This window comes from Scardinius erythrophthalmus (genome assembly GCF_964197995.2).
Source record: "Scardinius erythrophthalmus genome assembly, chromosome: 21".
Lineage (NCBI taxonomy): Eukaryota > Metazoa > Chordata > Actinopteri > Cypriniformes > Leuciscidae > Scardinius > Scardinius erythrophthalmus.
This window is the reverse complement of record NC_138241.1, coordinates 714359-731529: the sequence shown is the minus strand read 5'-3', so window position 1 is coordinate 731529 and position 17171 is coordinate 714359. Positions and strand designations below refer to the sequence as shown.

The window sequence follows — 17171 nt, the reverse complement described above, 5'->3', positions numbered from 1 at the left end:
CACGTTTTCATAAGGAATAATACAAAAATAAATAAAAAATAAATCAATAAAAATAATTAAAAAAATAAAATAAAATAAAATAAATACACATCAGCCAATAGAGAATTGAAACAAATATCATACAAGTAACAAATAATCTGTATAAAAATTATAAACAACATAAAAGTACATAGCCAGAGTATCAGACAGTTAAATTAATTAAGTTAACTAAGGTAAGTATTGCATACATTTTTATGCTGATTTACCATCTAATCCACAAATACAGTCTATATATTTTTTAAGTCAAGTTTAAAAACATTGAAAAGAGGTTTGTTCTTCATAAATTTCGATTTATGAATAAAGAATTTTCCAAGCAAAATTAATAAGTTGACTATATATTGTACAGAGGAGTTTGAGTCAGAAAAGTAAAAGAAGATGTCAAAATTAGATAAATGTATGTTTTAAGAGCCAAAGTGTCCATTAATGAAACATTGTATATCATTCCACAGAGAAGAGCTATGTGAATTGTGAACAGCTATAGAATAAATGGTCTAACGTTTCTGTTTCCAGAGAGCAGAAGCTGCATTTTTCGTCTATGGTAGGGCTTTATTATGTATATCTATTGTCGGCGTTCTGAAGATCCTAATCAATCACGCGCTGCGTGACTTTTATTTTGAAGCGTTGTGTTGTCTTCTCGCGAGAGTGCATTCCTGTAGCTGTCATGGCGGCCCAGTGTCCGCTGCATGCGTGTGTGTAATGAAGCTCGCTGTGTGTTGTGTGTGTCATTAGATGAGTGTGATGATGAGGTGTGTGATGAAGGCTCGGCTCGGCTGGGTTCGGCTCGCTGCTGTCAGAGGCTTTCATGAGCGGACTGTAGCTGTGAGTTTGGGGGACAGGTGAGAGTATTCAGGACTCCTCAACAACTGACCAATCATTTTTACCACTCCAATATTTAAAAGACAGCTATATATTTTCATGTATAAGAATATTTAATACTTTGAAAAATTTATATTATAAATGTGTAAAGTATTTATTTTCTATTACATTACATTGTTTTTCTACTAATTTTAGTACTGTAGATGTATTTATATAAAATTGTAATCAAATTATTTTAATCAAATGTATTAATTAATTATTTATTTTAAAAAAAATTATTCAATTTATTTAGGTAGTTAGTTTAATCTTTATTTTTATTTATATATGTATACATTTTTACACCGCCTTTCTTATTTTTCATTTATTTTAATCAAGCTTTGTTTATTAGTTTAGTTTTATCAAATTGTATTTATTTGAATCATTTTTATTCAAAATCATTTTATTTTAATCAAATGTTTTTATTTTGTGGTTATTTGTTTTTAATTTAATCCAATTTTAAGGATTTATTTAAATTATTTTTATTTATTTACTTATTTTAATGTATTTATTTTCATCAAATGTATTAATTAATTATTTATTTAAATAAAATTTCTCTCATTTTAATAAAATTATTTAATTCAAATTTATTTAATTATTTAAGTATATTCTTTTTTTTAATGAGTATGTATGTTAAAAATTGTTAAACTGCGTTCCTCTAAACTTCCTCCGGACCCCAGTGTGAAAACATTACGGATGAGAGTTGCTTTATACCAATTCATGCCACAACATTACCATGCGATATAACATATTAATGCTGTGATGATAATACAGTGGCTTTCTCTGAAGAACCGTAAAGTGTTAATCCAGCAGTACTATGGTATTACCATCACTGCATCATAATCAGAGCGTGTACACTGAAAACGTTTGGTGTAGAAACGGAAATTGCTAGTTAAAACATTTCACAAACATTTTGAAGTAGAAAAGCTAAAATAGTTTTTTTTTGTAACACATACTCCAGGAATCTTTGTTTCATGCACAACTTAGAAAACAAATTTTGGTAATAATTTATGTTCTGTGTGCAGGAGGCTGGAGATCTCAACGGGGAAGCTTGCACGCTTTGCTGACGGCTGTGCAGTGGTCAGAGTGAGTGAGTGAGTGAGTGAGTGAGTGAGTGAGTGAGTGAGTGAGTGAGTCTGCAATGGTCATTGTGAGTGAGTGAGTCTGAGTGAGTCTGCAGTGGTCAGTGTGAGTGAGTGAGTCTGCAGTGGTCAGTGTGAGTGAGTGAGTCTGCAATGGTCATTGTGAGTGAGTGAGTCTGCGAGTCTGCAATGGTCATTGTGAGTGAGTCTGCAGTGGTCAGTGTGAGTGAGTGAGTGAGTGCAGTGGTCTGAGTGAGTGAGTCTGCAGTGGTGTGAGTGAGTGAGTGAGTCTGCAATGGTCATTGTGAGTGAGTGAGTCTGAGTGAGTCTGCAGTGAGTGAGTGAGTGAGTCTGCGAGTCTGCAATGGTCATTGTGAGTGAGTCTGCAGTGGTCAGTGTGAGTGAGTGAGTGAGTGCAGTGGTGTGAGTGAGTGAGTCTGCAATGGTCATAGTGAGTGAGTGAGTGAGTCTGCAATGGTCATACTGGGTCATAGTGAGTGAGTGAGTGAGTCTGCAGTGGTCAGAGTGAGTGAGTGAGTGAGTCAGTCTGTAGTGGTCAGAGTGAGTGAGTGAGTGAGTCTGCAATGGTCATTGTGAGTGAGTGAGTCTGCAGTGGTCTGAGTGAGTGAGTGAGTGAGTGAGTGAGTGAGTGAGTGAGTGAGTGAGTGAGTGAGTGAGTGAGTGAGTGAGTGAGTGAGTCTAGTGGTCAGAGTGAGTGAGTGAGTGAGGTCTGCAATGGTCATTGTGAGTGAGTCTGCAATGGTCATTGTGAGTGAGTGAGTGAGTCTGCAGTGGTCAGTGTGAGTGAGTGAGTCTGCAGTGGTCAGTATGAGTGAGTCTGCAGTAGTGAGTGAGTGAGTGAGGGAGTGAGGGAGGGAGTGAGTGAGTGAGTCTGCAGTGGTCAGAGTGAGTGAGTGAGTCAGTCTGTAGTGGTAAGAGTGAGTGAGTGAGTGAGTGAGTGAGTGAGTGAGTGAGTGAGTGAGTGAGTGAGTGAGTGAGTGAGTGAGTCTGCAATGGTCATTGTGAGTGAGTCTGCAATGGTCATTGTGAGTGAGTGAGTCTGAGTGAGTCTGCAGTGAGTGAGTGAGTGAGTGAGTGAGTCTGCGAGTCTGCAATGGTCATTGTGAGTGAGTCTGCAGTGGTCAGTGTGAGTGAGTGAGTGAGTGAGTGAGTGAGTGCAGTGGTCTGAGTGAGTGAGTCTGCAGTGGTGTGAGTGAGTGAGTGAGTGAGTCTGCAGTGGTCAGAGTGAGTGAGTCTGCAATGGTCATAGTGAGTGAGTGAGTGAGTCTGCAATGGTCATACTGGGTCATAGTGAGTGAGTGAGTGAGTCTGCAGTGGTCAGAGTGAGTGAGTCAGTCTGTAGTGGTCAGAGTGAGTGAGTGAGTCTGCAATGGTCATTGTGAGTGAGTGAGTCTGCAGTGGTCAGAGTGAGTGAGTGAGTGAGTGAGTGAGTCTAGTGGTCAGAGTGAGTGAGTGAGTGAGGTCTGCAATGGTCATTGTGAGTGAGTCTGCAATGGTCATTGTGAGTGAGTGAGTCTGAGTGAGTCTGCAGTGGTCAGTGTGAGTGAGTGAGTCTGCAGTGGTCAGTATGAGTGAGTCTGAGTGAGGGAGTGAGTGAGTGAGTCTGCAGTGGTCAGAGTGAGTGAGTGAGTCAGTCTGTAGTGGTAAGAGTGAGTGAGTGAGTCTGCAATGGTTATTGTGAGTGAGTCTGCAATGGTCATTGTGAGTGAGTGAGTCTGAGTGAGTCTGCAGTGAGTGAGTGAGTGAGTCTGCGAGTCTGCAATGGTCATTGTGAGTGAGTCTGCAGTGGTCAGTGTGAGTGAGTGAGTGCAGTGGTCTGAGTGAGTGAGTCTGCAGTGGTGTGAGTGAGTGAGTGAGTCTGCAGTGGTCAGAGTGAGTGAGTCTGCAATGGTCATAGTGAGTGAGTGAGTGAGTGAGTCTGCAGTGGTCAGAGTGAGTGAGTGAGTGAGTCAGTCTGTAGTGGTCAGAGTGAGTGAGTGAGTGAGTGAGTGAGTCTGCAATGGTCATTGTGAGTGAGTGAGTCTGCAGTGGTCAGAGTGAGTGAGTGAGTGAGTGAGTGAGTGAGTGAGTGAGTGAGTGAGTGAGTCTGTAGTGGTCAGAGTGAGTGAGTGAGTGAGTGAGTGAGTGAGTGAGGTCTGCAATGGTCATTGTGAGTGAGTGAGTCTGCAGTGAGTGAGTGAGTGAGTGAGTGAGTGAGTCTGCGAGTCTGCAATGGTCATTGTGAGTGAGTGAGTGAGTGCAGTGGTCTGAGTGAGTGAGTCTGCAGTGGTGTGAGTGAGTGAGTCTGCAATGGTCAGAGTGAGTGAGTGAGTGAGTGAGTGAGTGAGTCTGCAATGGTCATTGTGAGTGAGTGAGTCTGCAGTGGTCTGAGTGAGTGAGTCTGCAATGGTCATTGTGAGTGAGTGAGTCTGCAGTGGTCTGAGTGAGTGAGTCTGCAATGGTCATTGTGAGTGAGTGAGTCTGCAATGGTCATTGTGAATGAGTGAGTCTGCAGTGGTCAGTGTGAGTGAGTGAGTGAGTGAGTCTGCAGTGGTGTGAGTGAGTGAGTGAGTGAGTGAGTGAGTCTGCAGTGGTCTGAGTGAGTGAGTGAGTGAGTGAGTGAGTGAGTGAGTGAGTGAGTGAGTCTGCAGTGGTCTGAGTGAGTGAGTGAGTCTGCAGTGGTCTGAGTGAGTGAGTGAGTGAGTCTGCAGTGGTCTGAGTGAGTGAGTGAGTCTGCAGTGGTCTGAGTGAGTGAGTCTGCAGTGGTCTGAGTGAGTGAGTGAGTCTGCAGTGGTCTGAGTGAGTGAGTGAGTGAGTGAGTGAGTGAGTCTGCAGTGGTCAGTGTGAATGAGTGAGTCTGCAGTAGTGAGTGAGTGAGTGAGTGAGTATGTGAGTGAGTGAGTCTGCAGTGGAGTGAGTGAGTCTGCAGTGGAGTGAGTGAGTCTGCAGTGGAGTGAGTGAGTCTGCAGTGGAGTGAGTGAGTCTGCAGTGGTCAGTGTGAGTGAGTGAGTCAGTAGTGAGTGAGTCTGCAGTGGTCTGAGTGAGTGAGTGAGTCTGCAGTGGTCTGAGTGAGTGAGTCTGCAGTGGTCTGAGTGAGTGAGTGAGTGAGTCTGCAGTGGTCTGAGTGAGTGAGTGAGTCTGCAGTGGTCTGAGTGAGTGAGTCTGCAGTGGTCTGAGTGAGTGAGTGAGTCTGCAGTGGTCTGAGTGAGTGAGTGAGTGAGTCTGCAGTGGTCAGTGTGAGTGAGTGAGTCTGCAGTAGTGAGTGAGTGAGTGAGTGAGTATGTGAGTGAGTGAGTCTGCAGTGGAGTGAGTGAGTCTGCAGTGGAGTGAGTGAGTCTGCAGTGGTCAGTGTGAGTGAGTGAGTCAGTAGTGAGTGAGTCTGCAGTGGTCTGAGTGAGTGAGTCTGCAGTGGTCAGAGTGAGTGAGTGAGTCTGCAGTGGTCAGTGTGAGTGAGTCTGCAGTGGTCTGAGTGAGTGAGTGAGTCTGCAGTGGTCAGTGTGAGTGAGTCTGCAGTGGTCTGAGTGAGTGAGTGAGTCTGCAGTGGTCTGAGTGAGTGAGTGAGTGAGTGAGTGAGTCTGCAGTGGTCAGAGTGAGTGAGTGAGTGAGTGAGTCTGCAGTGGTCAGTGTGAGTGAGTCTGCAGTAGTGAGTGAGTGAGTGAGTGAGTGAGTGAGTCTGCAGTGGTCAGAGTGAGTGAGTGAGTCTGCAGTGGAGTGAGTGAGTGAGTGAGTCTGCAGTGGTCAGTGTGAGTGAGTGAGTCTGCAGTGGTCAGTGTGAGTGAGTGAGTCTGCAGTGGTCAGTGTGAGTGAGTCTGCAGTGGTCAGAGTGAGTGAGTGAGTCTGCAGTGGTCAGAGTGAGTGAGTGAGTCTGCAGTGGAGTGAGTGAGTGAGTGAGTCTGCAGTGGTCAGTGTGAGTGAGTGAATCTGCAGTAGTGAGTGAGTGAGTGAGTGAGTCTGCAGTGGTCAGAGTGAGTGAGTGAGTCTGCAGTGGTCAGAGTGAGTGAGTGAGTGAGTCTGCAGTGGTCTGAGTGAGTGAGTGAGTGAGTGAGTGAGTGAGTCTGCAGTGGTCAGAGTGAGTGAGTGAGTGAGTGAGTGAGTCAGTCTGCTGGATCTAGTATCACGTGTGTTCAGCGCTGATCGCTGTCTCTGATTGCAGTTTGGCGAGACATCAGTGATGGTGACAGCAGTCAGCAAGAGCAAACCGGCCACCGCTTTCTTCATGCCTCTCGTGGTGAGATGCACCTCAGCTTTGGCATGTTTACAACACACACACACACACACACACACACACACACACACACACACACACACACACACACACACACACACACACACACACACACACACACGTGATTCTAGATGTGAGTCTTATGTACACACAGAACAGAATTCAGTGCTGTATTTAAATGCGGTTGTCACTCCTGAAACTCTGCAGTGTGTTTTCGGCCTCTGTGAATCACATGAGTGTTTTCTGTGAGATCGTCAGGTGGATTACAGACAGAAAGCAGCGGCTGCAGGACGAATCCCCACAAACCACCTGAGAAGAGAACTGGGCAGCACCGACTCTGAGATCCTGACCAGCCGGCTAATCGGTCAGACTCACACACACACACACACCCACACACACACACACCCACACAAGTCAGTAATGCATTGCCTGTGTGTGTGCAGATCGCTCCATCAGGCCGCTGTTTCCCGCCGGATACTTCTATGACACACAGGTGTGACTCTCATCAGATCTCATGCAGGAGCTGTAGTCACTGAGTCAGAAACACAGAGACACAGATGCTCAAGATGTTCTGTGAGGTTCTGTGCTGTTCCACATGACATGTTCCTCAGATTCCTGGATGATGCACGTAAACGGGAAATATCATGACAATCTGACTTCTCCCGTGTGTAAGTGCTATAATTGGGTCCCCGGTGCTTCTACCAATCCAGATAACATGAAAAGTGAAACCCAGTAACTGTGTTCTGGTGAGCCTTTCCTCTGCAAGCATGTCAAAAAATATTCCGATCAGATTTCGCTCTCCTTCTGACGTATGAAGAGGATCTTATTATAATATTACCGGCCCTTAATCTGCACGTTTACACACACCAGCGACATTTGGTTCCACACGCTCCAACAGAGACCAGTTCTAACGCACTGATGAAGATCCAGCAGAGCCTGAAGCTGTTCTGTGGTTGAGCACAGACGAGCACTGAACACTATTGACCAGAACATGTCACCGCTGTCTTATAAACACCTCAGGAACTGTGGACACTTGTGGAGAAGTTCAACATGATGATGAGATGATCACTGTAACTCCACAACAACTACATAAAAATGTCTCGACTAACATTCAGAAACTCTTCCTGAGTCTCTCCGTAAGGCTGCACTCGCTACTGGTTATTCTGGGATTCTGGATGAGGGAGATTGGCCTGTTCTGTTATTGCCGGAGTTTCTGAAGCTTGTGTAAAGACTCCGCCCTCTTCTGAAAGGAGGCGGAGCTAAAGCTCATTTGCATTTAAATGGATACTCACAAATGGCGCGTTTTTGCTCACACCCAAAAAGGGGCAAATTTGACAAGCTATAATAAATGATCTGGTATTTTGAGATAAAATTTCACAGACACATTCTGGAGACACCAGAGATTTATATTACACCTTGTGAAAAGGGCCATACTATGTCACCTTTAATCAATCGAATGTTGGACACTTCATGCTCTCAAAAGTCGCTGTTTAATTACGTATATTAAGGGGACGGGACTTTCAAATTATTGCAAAATAACCATCTGAAATTCATACACTAGACGCTAGAGTACATAGTGTGTGATTTTGGACACAACCTTCAGCAGTGTTTATATCACACATGCTGTGTTCCTGTGTTTCTGACCACCTCTGAATGTGATCGCATCACGAAACCTCTCAGATCCCAGTCACTCCTGTATCTGCACTCACTGTGTGTGTGTGTGTGTGTGTGTGTGTGTGTGTGTGTGTGTGTGTGTGTGTGTGTGTGTGTGTGTGTGTGTGCTGAAGGTGCTGTGTAACATACTCGCCGCTGATGGAGTCAACGACCCGGATGTTCTGGCCATTAATGGAGGTATGAGTATCTCTGACTGTGACTCGTGTGTTACTGTGTGTGTGTGTGTCGGTGTCTGATGCTGTTTGTCTCTCAGCGTCTGCGGCTCTGGCTCTGTCTGATATTCCCTGGAACGGCCCCATCGGTGAGTCCAGCATTCGTACAGGTGTGTGTGTGTGTATGTGTGTGTGAACGCTGTGGCTGGTTTCAGGTGCGGTGCGCGTCGGGCTGGTGGACGGAGAGTTCCTCGTGAACCCCTCGCGCGCGGAGATGAACAGAAGCTCGCTGAACCTCGTGATCGCAGGAGCGCCGGCCAGCCAAGTGGGTCTGTGAGATTCTCAGAGCTCAGCGTTAGCCATGATGCTCTGCTCACGTTCTGATGTGTGTGTGTGTGTGTGTGTAGTGATGATCGAGGCCGCGGCGGAGAACGTCCTACAGCAGGACTTCAGTCACGCGGTGAAGCTGGGGGTCAAACACACACAGCTGATCATTCAGGCCATCCAGCAGATGAGCCGCGAGATGAAAGTGACCAAGCGCTCTCCGGCTAAACTCTTCACTGCCTCCGCCGAGATGGTGGACTTCACTCGACTGTGAGACTCAATCATTGGATTATTTATTTTGGGGGTGAAATATGAGCTGGACTTCATGACACGACCCATAAACCTGTGCTGTGTCTGTTAGTGCTGGGCATTCACACACACTTCACAATTCAATTCAAATTTGTTTTAATTGCTGCCATAAACACTTGTTTTCATGGTTTATTCTAACATGCATTAAATATTAAACAACAGTTCATTTAAAAATATAATAAATATAAGGGATGCACCAATATGAACTTTTTGGCCGATACTGATAACTGATAATTCTTTATATTTGAGAGCCGATAACTGATATTTTGGCCGATAAATCTAAATCCAAATTATGTCATTTATGAGAGCCTGATTACAAAAACAAAAATCTCTCCATTAAAATCCATGTCCCAAACACACAATTATAATGTTTTCATGATAATTTTATGTAGCCGATATGACACTGCACTTTACTGTATTTTTCTTTTTTGAAGTGATTCCAATCATATTTCAAGCAACTCAAACCATCATGTTGAACAGTGCGCATCTGAACTGTGTCAGCTGAAGGAAATAATACATTATTTATCAGCTTTTAATATATCGGCCAAATTTTCTTATCATGCCGATATCGATTACATTAAAAATGAACATATATCGGCCGATACGATATGGTGGCCAATATATCGTACATTCCTAATAAATATGTAAGAGTGCATATATTTGTCAGAATGCCCCTCTCTAGAGTGATTTTCCTCATGACACACATGTCAGCGTTTGATTGACTGCTTTCTCCTCAGGTTGACGTCTGCTAAGATCTACGCTGTATTTACAGACTTCACACATGACAAGGTGAGTGTCAGCGCCACACGTGGTATTAAAGGAGTAGTTCACTTCAGAATTCATATCTCCTTATAATTTACTCTCCCCCACGTCATCCAAGATGTTCATGTCTTTCGTTCTTCAGTGGAAAAGAAATTAAGGTTTTTGAGGAAATCACTCCAGGATGTTTCTCCATATAGTGTCTTCAATGGGGTCCAACGGTTGAAGGTCCAAATGTGAGTTTCAGTGCAGCTTCAAAGTCTCGACACGATCCAGCCGAGGAATAAGAGTCTTATCTAGACAAACCAGCGGACATTTTAGAACAAAATAAACATTTATATACTTTTAACCACAAATGCTCGTCTTGCACTAGCTGTGATGCGACACACATTGTGTAATCATTTTGAAAAGTCAAGCGTGACGTAGGACCTTCAACCCGTTGGACCCCATTGAAGACACTATATGGAGAAACATCCTGGAGTGATTTACTCAAAAACCTCAATTTCTTTTCGACTGAAGAAAGACAGACATGAACATCTTGGAGGATGTGGAGAAGAGTAAATTATCAGGAAATATTAATTCTGAAGTGAACTAATGCTTCAAGTGTGCGTGTTTCCTCAGATATCCAGAGATGAAGCGATTAATAAGATCCGTCTGGAGGCCGAGGAGCAGATCAGAGGTGTGTGAAGGACACGCTCGTTCTTCAGCGGTTCTGACTGGTGTGTTTGCGCTGTGTAACGCTTATGCTGTCTGATGTGTGTAGAGAAGTTTCCGCAGGCGGAGGCGTTCGAGGTGATTGAGGCCTTCAACAGCGTCTCCAGAGAGATCTTCAGGAATCTGGTTCTTCATGAATACAGACGGTAACGTCATACTCAAGCTGTTAATGTAAGCACTGGTGTAGGTGAGTCATGTGACAGGTACTTTTGCGTCATGTGACAGGTGTGACGGAAGAGATCTCACGTCTCTACGCAACATCTCCTGCGAGGTGGACGTGTTTAAGCCACTCCACGGCTCGGCTCTCTTCCAGAGGGGTCAGACACAGGTCAGCACACGCTACACGCCAGATCACACGCTAGATAACATGCTACACGCCAGATCACACGCCAGATCACACGCTACACGGCAGATCACATGCTAGATAACACGCTGCACGCTAGATAACACGCTACACGCCAGATCACACGCTACACGCCAGATCACATGCTAGATAACACGCTGCACGCTAAATAAAACGCTACACGCCAGATCACACGCTACACGCCAGATCACATGCTAGATAACACGCTACACGCCAGATAACACGCTACACGCCAGATCACACGCTAGATAACACGCTACACGCCAGATCACACGCTACACGCCAGATCACATGCTAGATAACTCGCTGCACGCTAGATAACACGCTACACGCCCGATCACACGCTACACGCCAGATCACATGCTAGATAACACGCTGCACGCTAAATAAAACGCTACACGCCAGATCACATGCTAGATAACACGCTGCACGCTAGATAACACGCTACACGCCAGATAACACGCTACACGCCAGATCACACGCTACACGCCAGATCACACGCTAGATAACACGCAACACGCCAGATCACGCGCTAGATAACACGCTACGCGCTAGATAACACGCTACATGCTAGATAACACAATACACGCCAGATCACACGCTAGATAACACGCAACACGCCAGATAACACGCTACACGCCAGATCACACGCTGCACGCTAAATAAAACGCTACACGCCAGATCACACGCTACACGCCAGATCACATGCTAGATATCACGCTGCACGCTAGATAACACGCTACACGCCAGATAACACGCTACACGCCAGATCACACGCTACATGCCAGATCACACGCTAGATAACACGCAACACGCCAGATCACACGCTAGATAACACGCTACATGCTAGATAACACAATACACGCCAGATCACACGCTACACGCCAGATCACACGCTAGATAACACGCAACACGCCAGATAACACGCTACACGCCAGATCACACGCTAGATAACACGCTACATGCTAGATAACACAATACACGCCAGATCACACGCTAGATAACACGCCAGATCACACGCTAGATAACACGCTACATGCTAGATAACACGCTACACGCCAGATCACACGCTAGATAATACGCTACACGCTAGATAACACGCTACACGCCAGATCACACGATACACGCCAGATCACACGCCAGATCACACGCCAGATCACACGCCAGATCACACGCTAGATAACACACCAGATCACACGCTAGATAACACGCTACACGCTAGATAACACGCTACACGCCAGATCACTCGCTAGATAATACGCTAGATAACACGCTACACGCCAGATCACACGATACACTCCAGATCACACGCCAGATCACACGCCAGATCACACGCTAGATAACACGATACATGCCAGATCACATGCTAGATAACACGCTACACGCCAGATCACATGCTAGATAACATTCTACACGCTAGATAACATGCTACACGCCAATCACATGGTAGATCACACGCTAGATCAGACGCTAGATCAGGTTACATCACACGCTAGATAACACGATACACGCCAGATCACACGCTAGATAACACGCTACACGCCAGATCACGCGCTAGATAACACGCTACACGCCAGATCACACGCTAGATAACACGCTACACGCCAGATTACACGCCAGATCACACGCTAGATAACACGATACACGCCAGATCACATGCTAGATAACACGATACACGCCAGATCACATGCTAGATAACATTCTACACTCTAGATAACACGCTACACGCCAATCACATGGTAGATCACACGCTAGATCAGATGCTAGATCAGGTTACATCACACGCTAGATAACACGATACACGCCAGATCACACGCTAGATAACACGATACATGCCAGATCACACGCTAGATAACATGCTACACGTCAATCACACGGTAGATCACACGCTAGATCAGACGCTAGATCAGGTTACATCACACGCTAGATAACACGATACACGCCAGATCACACGCTAGATAACACGCTACACGCCAGATCACACGCTAGATAACACGCTACACGCCAGATCACACGCTAGATAACACGATACACGCCAGATCACATGCTAGATAACACGATACACGCCAGATCACATGCTAGATAACATTCTACACTCTAGATAACACGCTACACGCCAATCACATGGTAGATCACACGCTAGATCAGGTTACATCACACGCTAGATAACACGATACATGCCAGATCACACGCTAGATAACACGATACATGCCAGATCACACGCTAGATAACATGCTACACGCCAATCACATGGTAGATCACACGCTAGATCAGACGCTAGATCAGGTTACATCACACGCTAGATAACACGATACACGCCAGATCACACGCTAGATAACACGCTACACGCCAGATCACACGCTAGATAACACGCTACACGCCAGATCACACGCCAGATCACACGCTAGATAACACGATACACGCCAGATCACATGCTAGATAACACGATACATGCCAGATCACATGCTAGATAACATTCTACACTCTAGATAACACGCTACACGCCAATCACATGGTAGATCACACGCTAGATTAGACGCTAGATCACGTTACATCACACACTAGATAACACGATACACGCCAGATCACACGCTACATCACACACTAGATCACACGCTAGATAACACGCTACACGCCAGATCACATGCTACAGCACACGCTACATCACATGGTACATCAAGCTAGATCAGACGCTAGATCACATGGTCACAGTCAGTGAATGTGTGTGCAGGTGCTGTGCTCGGTGACCTTTGACTCTCTGGAGTCCAGTCTGAAGACAGACGTGATCACCACAGCGCTCAGGTCAGTAACACACGCAAACACATGATTTAAAGGTGTCACACACACACACACACACACACAGTTTATGAACCGTGTATACTAAATGAGGCAAGGGTGTCGAGTTACATTCAAGATATTTTAAGGCATGAAGAAAATTTTTCAAGGAAAAAACGATACTTGGTTACTCACGTAACCTCGGTTCTCTCTAGAGAGGGAACGAGTATTGCGTAAGCAGTGCTTACGCTGCAGGAAAAGTCTTCTTTTCTCGAGATACTGAAACCAAAACATCCTTAATTTCATATTTTGTCAACGCAGTGCGGCTGCAGGCAGCTGAGCTAGAGCGGCATACTGCGCGCTCATTGGCTGCCGCGCGGCAACTGCTTAAGCCTACCAGTGAGCCTGGCGTGACGTCACGCCCAAAGGGGGCGCGTGTGCACAGCCCGCCAGAATGGGCGGCGTCAGAGCGTATAAAAGGAAGGCTCGTAGGCTATATTCTCTGTTTTCTGTCGAATGAAGCGACACGAGCTATAGGCTTTTAGCACGGCAGGGAACGCAATACTCGTTCCCTCTCTAGAGAGAACCGAGGTTACGTGAGTAACCAAGTATCGTTCTCTTACGAGAGGTTCTCTCGTATTGCGTAAGCAGTGCTTACGCTGCGGGAACACTTTGTCCACGCCGTGCGCGCCTAACGATCACATATGACTCTTTATGAAAAGCATAGAGGTGAAAAACAGGTGGCCAGCGGTGCGGGCCAACGCATGCTCATAAGCACACATAGGGAACACAAGAACGGCACGGCCGGTCTATGCATACTGATACCCTGAGTGTGCAGCTCAACAGACAAGCCAATCGATAATACAGCCTGCGCTCCTGAGCAGGACATGAATCACGACTAGACTGACAGAAGTTTAGCCTTCATGGCGGGAACTTCCAGGTTATAAAACCTAACAAATGTAGAGGGGGACGCCCAGCCCGCCGCCATACAAATGTCATGAATGGAAATCCCACTGGACCATGCCCACGATGAGGCAACGCCTCTGGTGGAATGAGCCCGTATGCCCAGAGGGCACTGCAGGTCTTTGGACGCGTATGCTGCTGCGATAGCGTCCACTATCCATCTGGATAGCGTCTGTTTCGAGGCGGCGGGACCCTTGGCACGCCCACCGAACGAAACAAAGAGCTGCTCCGAGAGCCTGAAGGCTGCAGAGCGCGTAATATAAAACCTTAACGCCCTGACAGGGCAAAGGAGGTTATTATCGACCTCGCTGTCTGCCGGCGGCAGGGCTGAGAGGGAGATAACCTGTGCTCTGAAAGGAGTACCCAACACTTTAGGGACATAGCCGTGTCTAGGTTTGAGAATGACTAACGAGTCGTTAGGTCCAAACTCGAGACACGACGCGCTAACTGATAGCGCATGCAAGTCACCTACACGTTTTACTGAGGCGAGAGCCAGCAGAAAAACGGTCTTAAAAGTCAGGTATTTGAGACCCACAGAGTCTAGCGGCTCGAAGGGAAAAACTTTAAGGGCCTCTAGGACCAAAGACAGATCCCATATCGGAACCGAAGGTGGCCGCAGGGGGGTTCAGCCTCCTGGCACCTCGCAGGAAACGGGTAATGAGTTCGTTCCTTCCCAGTGCGCGGCTGCGCGCCGAATCGGCGAACGCAGCAATCGCCGCAACATACACCTTGAGCGTGGAGGAGGACCTGCCCGCGTCCAAAAGCTCTTGGAGGAAGTTCAGAACCTGCGGAACCCCACAGGACTGAGAATTGAAACTCTTTCCTGCACACCATTTGTTAAACACTGACCATTTAGACGCATAGAGCCGCCTCGTCGAGGGGGCTCTGGACTGCGAGATCGTGTTAACTACCCCTTCTGGCAGATCAACGAATATTCGTTGATTACCCACGCATGCAGAGACCAATGCTCTGGATGGGGATGCAGAGTTGACCCCCGGGCTTGAGAGAGAAGGTCTCTCCTCGCCGGGATCGGCCATGGTGCTGTGTCTGACAGGCTCATCAGCTCCGGGAACCAGGGTTGCTTCTCCCAGTGCGGGGCTATGAGGAGCACTGCGCAGCGCGTTTCCCTGATCTTTGCTAATACCTGAAGCAGCATTGAGATCGGGGGGAAAGCGTACAGCGGGACGCTGGGCCAGACCTGGGCCAGCGCGTCCTCGCTCTTTGAAAAGAACCCTTTTGCACTGAGCATTCTCGCTTGTGGCAAAAAGGTCCAATTTCGCTTCGCCGAAGCGGTGCCATAACGACTGTACCGTCTGGCTGTGTAACGCCCATTCCCCTGGGGGAACATTGTCCCTGGACAGTGCGCGGCTCTCAGCGAGCGCAGCGAGCCCTGAGCCCAGACCAAGAGGCGTTCTGTTAGAGCCCTGTCCGCCCTGGCGGTTCACATAGGACACCACCGACATGTCGTCTGAGCGAACTAGCACGTGGTGTCCCTGCAAGTATGGGAGAAAATGCTTCAAAGCCTTCTCGACCGCTAACATCTCCAGACAGTTTATATGGAGGTTCCGCTCTGGGCCCGACCAGAGGCCGCAGATTGGACTGCCCTCGTAAAGCGCTCCCCAACCCATGTTGGACGCGTCTGTCGAGAACACTTTGCGGTGTGAGATGACTCCCATTGTCACTCCCTGTCGGTACCATTCGGGCGCTAGCCAAGGCTGCAGGGCTGAAACACAGACCTGAGTCACGCTGACTCGAGCGCCGCCCGAAACCCACGCTCCGCGGGGTACTTCCAATTTCAGCCAGCATTGTAGCGGGCGCATTCGAAGTAAACCCAGCTGTAGGACCGCTGCAGCTGACGCCATATGGCCTAACAGCCTCTGGAAACGTTTCAGAGGGAGGTACCTGCCTTTTTGAAAAGATGCGGCGAGGTCTCGAACACAGCGCACGCGCTGTTCTGACAGCCTGGCCATCATAGCCACCGAGTCCAGTTCTATTCCTAGGAAGGAAATTGACTGACTGGGGATAAGTGAGCTCTTGGCCCAGTTCACCGAAAGACCCAGGCTTTCCAGATGACTGAGAAGCGCTATCTTGTGAGAGATGAATTCCTCTTTTGACTGCGCTACAGTAAGCCAATCGTCCAGATAGTTCAGAATTCGCATGCCCCGTTTTCTCAGGGGAGCGAGAGCTGAATCCATGCACTTCATGAATGTACGGGGTGCTAGGGACAGGCCGAACGGAAGGACGGTATGTTGATATACCTGGCCGTCGAAGGCGAATCTCAAGAATGGCCTGTGACGGGGTATAATCTGAATCTGAAAATACGCGTCTTTCAGATCGAGAGAGATAAACCAGTCCCTCGGGCGAATTAGCGCGAGGATCTGCCTGGTCGTAAGCATTTTGAACGGCCGTCTCATGAGAGCCCTGTTCAAATGTCTCAGATCTAATATGGGCCTGAGCCCCCTGTCCTTCTTGGGCACGAGGAAATAACGGCTGTAGAAGCCTGCCTCGGTCAGAGAAGAAGGAACTCTCTCTATCGCCTTTTGCGCAGCAGCTTTGCTATTTCTGCATGAAGCAGATGGGCTGCTTCTGTGTTCACTTTCGTTTCGATCCGGGCTTGAAAGCGCGGAGGACGACGACTGAACTGTAGCGAATAGCCCTGTATTACCGTGTCCAGCACCCATGTCGACACACCCAGGATAGCTTTCCATGCATCCGCACTCATAGCTAGAGGTCGAATTGCCTCTGAGTCCTGCTCGCTGCATAGCGCGGGACGAGGGACCTGCAGTGGCGGGCGCGCGGTGCGCGCTGAGACAGTGCTGCGAGACGGGGACTCGCTGATAGCAGTGACCAGCCGGATTGCGCTGAGAGAGCGCGTGCGAGTGTTTATAGCAGAGTGTGAACGCAGGGGAGCGGGCACAGGACTCTTTATTAAAACACGG

At 47.3% G+C, this 17171-nt stretch overlaps 1 protein-coding gene across 1 annotated transcript in view; it reads left to right on the top strand.

Annotated features, from left to right (window-relative positions):
- The first annotated feature begins 616 nt into the window (after positions 1-616).
- The window catches only part of pnpt1 (polyribonucleotide nucleotidyltransferase 1), a 33320-nt gene continuing 16765 nt past the window's right edge, over positions 617-17171 (top strand). Inside the window, exons 1-14 of the mRNA XM_081350963.1 lie at positions 617-875; positions 1917-1977; positions 6127-6201; positions 6457-6562; positions 6642-6691; positions 7986-8049; positions 8126-8173; positions 8240-8353; positions 8432-8618; positions 9395-9446; positions 10038-10095; positions 10180-10276; positions 10356-10458; positions 13226-13296. Coding sequence (XP_081207089.1) covers positions 769-875; positions 1917-1977; positions 6127-6201; positions 6457-6562; positions 6642-6691; positions 7986-8049; positions 8126-8173; positions 8240-8353; positions 8432-8618; positions 9395-9446; positions 10038-10095; positions 10180-10276; positions 10356-10458; positions 13226-13296 — 1193 coding nt within the window. The 5' untranslated portion in view covers positions 617-768. The remainder of the gene's footprint in view (positions 876-1916; positions 1978-6126; positions 6202-6456; positions 6563-6641; positions 6692-7985; positions 8050-8125; positions 8174-8239; positions 8354-8431; positions 8619-9394; positions 9447-10037; positions 10096-10179; positions 10277-10355; positions 10459-13225; positions 13297-17171) is intronic.